The sequence below is a fragment of the Lactuca virosa genome, chromosome 5, assembly GCF_052849685.1.
Source record: "Lactuca virosa cultivar CGN04683 chromosome 5, Lactuca_virosa_CGN04683_v6, whole genome shotgun sequence".
NCBI classification, from domain to species: domain Eukaryota; kingdom Viridiplantae; phylum Streptophyta; class Magnoliopsida; order Asterales; family Asteraceae; genus Lactuca; species Lactuca virosa.
Window position 1 is genome coordinate 304,103,349 of NC_136430.1, and position 5,148 is coordinate 304,108,496.

General features: G+C 37.6%; 1 protein-coding gene across 1 annotated transcript; it reads left to right on the forward strand.

Moving 5' to 3' along the window:
- Window positions 1-305: 305 nt before the first annotated feature.
- On the forward strand, window positions 306-2,234 carry LOC145113008 (uncharacterized). The gene has a single exon (XM_079049118.1). The coding sequence runs from the start codon at window positions 306-308 to the stop codon at window positions 2,232-2,234; it is 1,929 nt and encodes a 642-aa protein (XP_078905244.1).
- The last annotated feature ends 2,914 nt before the right edge of the window (window positions 2,235-5,148 follow it).

Below are 5,148 nucleotides of genomic sequence, written 5' to 3' on the forward strand. Positions count from 1 at the left end.
TTCACAGTACCAACTTAGATAGAATGCATCTCAAATAATCAGGTATGGGTTAGTTACATGATTAGGAAAGTCGCAGCAGAACTGAAAATCGCTTTTATTATTGATTTTCATTTAAATTTAATATCACTGCATTTTTAGTTTTTAGTTTAATTAAAATCCCCCTTCTTAATAATTTTTGTCTTGACTAGATTGTGCCTGATGCAAAAAGGCATTGACTTTTAGGCTGTGTCCCTGAGGATTTGACCATGCTTCCCTGTTAACAAATTGGCGCCGTTGTCGGGGACACGGTGCTTTCTAATAGTTTTATGCCAAGAATTTTTCGTTCAGGTACACCTTTAGTTTTTGATCCAGAAATCGAGCGAACTGCAAGGAAACTGAAGAAAGAAGCAGCAAGAAAAAAACAATCAGCTGGTCTATTTGGTTCATCATCTCCCATACCCCCAGAAACCTCCACACCACAAGGCACTCCCTTGTGGAACGAATCAGATCCATTTTTTCCAAAAGTACCCCCATCATCACCTCAAAACAGCCCATATAAAACTTATTCCCCACCTTCCTCCGTTAAATTTGAAACCACAGACTCTTCAGAATCCGAATCTGAAGAATCAGACATGAGCGAAAAGGGAGACGATGCTGAAAAGACTCTTCGCGAGTGGGCAACACAAGAGGTTACCCAACAACCTCTATGTATCACTTTTCCAGAAGTCCAGAACTTCGAACTTAAATCTGGACTGATTCATCTTCTTCCCACATTCCGCGGACGGAAAAACGAAGACCCACATAAATTCCTCAAGGAATTTCATGTGGTTTGTTCAGGAATGAAGCTGTATGCTGTTACAGAAGACCAGATTAAACTAAGGGCATTCCCCTTTTCAGTTCAAGATGCAGCAAAGGAGTGGTTATATGACCTCCCGTCTGATTCGATAACAAGTTGGAACGAGCTTGCCAAACTTTTTCTGGAGAAATATTTTCCCGAGGCGAAAGTGTCAAATTTGCGCAGAGAAATTCTCGATATAAAGCAAGGGAAAAGAGAGGCTCTCCACACTTATTGGGAGCGGTTCAAGAAGCTGCTGGTCCGATGCCCTCAACATGGCATTAGTGATTATCAGTTGTACCAGTGTTTCTGCGAAGGCTTGATACCCATGGAGAGGCGACTTATAAATGCATCAAGTGGAGGGTCACTTTCAGATATGACACCAACAGAGATCCGGACATTGATTGAAAAGCTGGCAAATGAATCTAAGCATTCAGCAACTGGAGAAGAGTGGTACCCGGACCAGCCAAGAGGAGTCAAAGAAATAAGTAATTTCCACCTGGAATATCAGATTTCAGAATTGACTAAGGCTGTCCTCCTGCTAACAAAAGAAAAAGGTATCGAGTCAAAAGTCAAAGCCTGCGGGATCTGCTGCAAAACTGGGCACCCTACAGATATGTGCTCAATATTGAAAGAGGATACAGTTGCAGTCAAAGCTGTCGGGGGCTACCAACAGAACTTTCAGAATAATTATCAGCAGAAACAACAATTTCAGCCTCCACCCGGATTTCAGCAGCAACGAAATTTTCAACAGCCGGGTCTTCAGCAAAATTTTCAGAATCAACAGAATTTCCAGCACCAGAATTTTCAGCAGCCTTCGCAGCAACATTCTGGAAGCTCTAGTATGGCTTTGGAAGATAATGTTAAAAGTCTGGCCACCAGCACTCATGCGTTCCAGAACGAAACCAGAGCCAGTATCAAAAATCTGGAGCAGCAGGTGTCTCAACTTGTCACTTCTATGGGTCGACTGGAATCTCAAGGAAAGTTACCGGGGCATACAGAAAACAACCCAAAGCACAATGTGAGTGCTATTTCCTTGAGAAGCGAAAAGACATATGAAGGCCCAAGCTTATCTGAACCAGAAAATAAGGCTCAGGAAGAATTTGAAGAAGTTATGGTTGCAGAAGGAGATGTGGAAGAGACAGAAAAAGGAGTTGAAGCTGAAGAGTATGAAGAGGTTTTGGTTGAAGAAGAAGCTGAAAAAGAAACTCCAACACTACCCAAGCCGATTCTGAAGGAGTACAAGCCACTACCGCCCATCCCATCGCGACTGAGGAGCACGAAACGTGACCGTGAGGGTGAGGACATTATGGAGATTTTTCGCAAAGTAGAGGTAAACATCCCGTTACTTGATGTTATAAAACACATTCCTCGTTATGCTAAGTTTTTAAAAGAATTATGCGTTTCAAAGAAAAACTGAAATCTAATGAAACAATTAAAGCTGGTGAAAATATTTCTTTAATTTTGCAAAATGGTTTGCCTCCAAAGTGCAAGGATCCGGGGATTTTTTATGTTCCTTGTAAATTGGGGAACCTTAATTTTCCAAAAGCCATGCTTGATCTAGGAGCTTCAGTCAATGTCCTTCCCTATTCTGTTTTTGAAAAATTAAAAATAAGAACTTTACAAAAGACCGGAACAATTATACAGTTGGCTGACCACTCGATAGTACACCCAAAAGGTGTGCTGGAGGATGTTCATGTCCAAGTGGATAATCTGATTTTCCCCGCTGATTTTTACATTTTGGACATGGGAAAGTTGGACACTTCAGATACAAACTCTATTATTTTGGGAAGACCTTTTATGAAAACCGCAAAAACGAAAATTGATGTTTTTAATGGTGTGATTTCAATGGAGTTTGATGAGGAAGTGGTTAAATATCAAATTAATAATGATGATTTTCCTTCTGAAAATGTTTCTGTCAATTATATGGTTACCAACTGTCCTTTGTCTGAGGGCTGCTGTGAGTTTTCTAATGTCTCTGTGCAAGAAATTTTTTTAGACAAGAATTCATCTGATAATATATCCAAGGAGCTGGCAGAAGATAAGCTTGGGGAGGTGGAAGAGGTTGAGCTGAAATCTGCTACGAAAGAAGAATCAGATAAAAATATGAAAAGGAAAAAACTTTTGGAAAAAGAAAAGGTGGAAGTGGTGATTTCAGATACAAATCTGAAAAGAAGAAAAGTTGAAGAAAAGGAAGAGAAGAATTATGGGAAAAAGAAGAAGATCAGAAAGAGGAAGAAGTTTGAAAATCTACAAAGCTTACCTGAAGACAATTTGAATTCTTTTCATTTTGCTGAACAAGTTCTAGATCCACTCATCTTGCCATATTTGAAGGGATCTGGAGTCACAAGAAAAAGAGTTGAGCTTCAGAGAAGTCCCAACCACACCAGTTCATAAATCTGGTTGGGCAAAGTCGAGCCAACAACTTTAAAAAAAGGGCGGCTTTCCGGGAGGCAACCCGATGTTTAGTTTTTATTTTTCCGCTTTCAATAAAGAGATGGTCGCAGTCCCAAGCAAGCTTGGGGAAATCAGAGGATCGACAGAGTTAGTGAAATCCAGATTTTTCGTCAACATTCATCGTCAAAATCAGATTTCTGCAAACTTATCAGGTACATTCTTTCCTGGCTGCAAATTTTTGTTTAATTTCTTTATTGAGCTGTTCATTCCTCTCTAAGCATTGAGGACAATGCATCATTTTAAGCTTGGGGAGGGGGTTAGTGTAAATATTTGCATTTTTGTTTAAAATTTTAATTTTTCAGTTTTTAGTTAAATTTTTTAAAATTTTCTTTTTGCCTTTTATTTTCTGTATTGCATTTGCATATAAAAAATTCAAAATTTTGAAAAATCCAAAAAATATTATATTTTCCTTTTTATTTTTTCTGCATTCATAAAAACAAAGAAAAACCCAAAAAGATTTTATTTCTACATGGGATGAGGATATCTTTTCACATTCGATAGCTCTGTTAAGATGAAGTGTGATAGTTACCGAAAATAGTGGTCTCATTACAATCAATTTTAAGAATTATCTTTTCAAGTGCTTTAAATGTTTTCAATATGAACCAACATAAGAGCCAAATAGTTTTTACAATGAAAGTATGGGATGGAAAAACGAACAGTGTTTTGAAAATAATTTCCTTGAATGCCTTAAAAAGAACCTAGATTGGATAACCCTTATCATTCCTTGAAGTACTGAACCCTATAGTTTCTGCGCCTTTTGAGGTTAGGAGGGAACTCTGGTTATACCCATAATAGTTATCATTTTTGAAGTATTGAAGATATGGAGGGCCTCAAAGTAAAATTCGCGCCCAGTCAATATATATGTTAGAAATGGTAAATCAAGCAACTTGAAGAAATCTGCAAGTCAAAGTCAAATCCAAGTCAAGTTCAAGTCGAAATCAAGAAGCAAGCAAGTTAAATCTAAAGAGTTGATCAAGACAAAGAAGATGTGTGGTATAATGAGATTGATCCCTCGATAGTGGAATCATAGGGGTAAGCTTGGATATTCTGTCCATAATGGAGCTTACCGCGTTTACTGGACGAGTTCGGAAAAAGGAGGAGTTGGTCAAACTAAGTTTTTATAAACGAATTTTCGTGAAATGATTTTTAAAAATACACTGTTTTCACAAATTTAATTCGGCGTAAAAATTATTTAATCAATCTTGGTTTAACTAATTAAACATGAAATATGAATCGTTAATATGAAATTATTAAGACTGTTGTCTAGGTAGTGATTTCATTGGAGCTTCCTCGTTGTGAAATCTGATCATGTGAACAAAACAAAAAGAGTGAAGTGTTTTGATAAAGTTTAAATTTTTAGTTCCCTTAATCTTGTTTTAGTTTTTATTTTAAGTTCCTTTTTATGTCATCTACATCTTTCCATCTGTTTATAATGTTTTATCTTCTTCTTACTTGAGGGCAAGTAAGGTTTAAGCTTGGGCAGATTTGTTAGATGCCATTTTATGCATCTTATAGGGTAGTTTTCATTATCATTTAGGATCATATTTTGTACCCTTTCATGTCATTTATTTAAATAATGTTCAGCTCGTGTATTTCGTTAGAATTCCCGTACTGCTCATGTTTTTATGTCAATTTCAGATAGTTCGAGTGGAGCGGTGCTTGGAACTTAAAATGGAGCTTGGAACTTATGGAGTATGTTGAGGAATGATTGTAAGATGTTTTGGTCAAGAAACATTCGATCGAATTGATCACACGAAGATAGAATCTGCAATCTAAAGTTAAAGGATGTTGCTGGCAGCTTTGACCCCCTGTCAGTATTTTGACCATATCTCGAGAACCGTAACTCCGATTGACGCGATTCAAAGTGATCTCCTTCA

Coding starts and splice junctions, on each gene's coding strand:
- LOC145113008 (XM_079049118.1), top strand. CDS start 306: ATGCCAAGAATTTTTCGTTCAGGTACACCTTTAGTTTTTGATCCAGAA.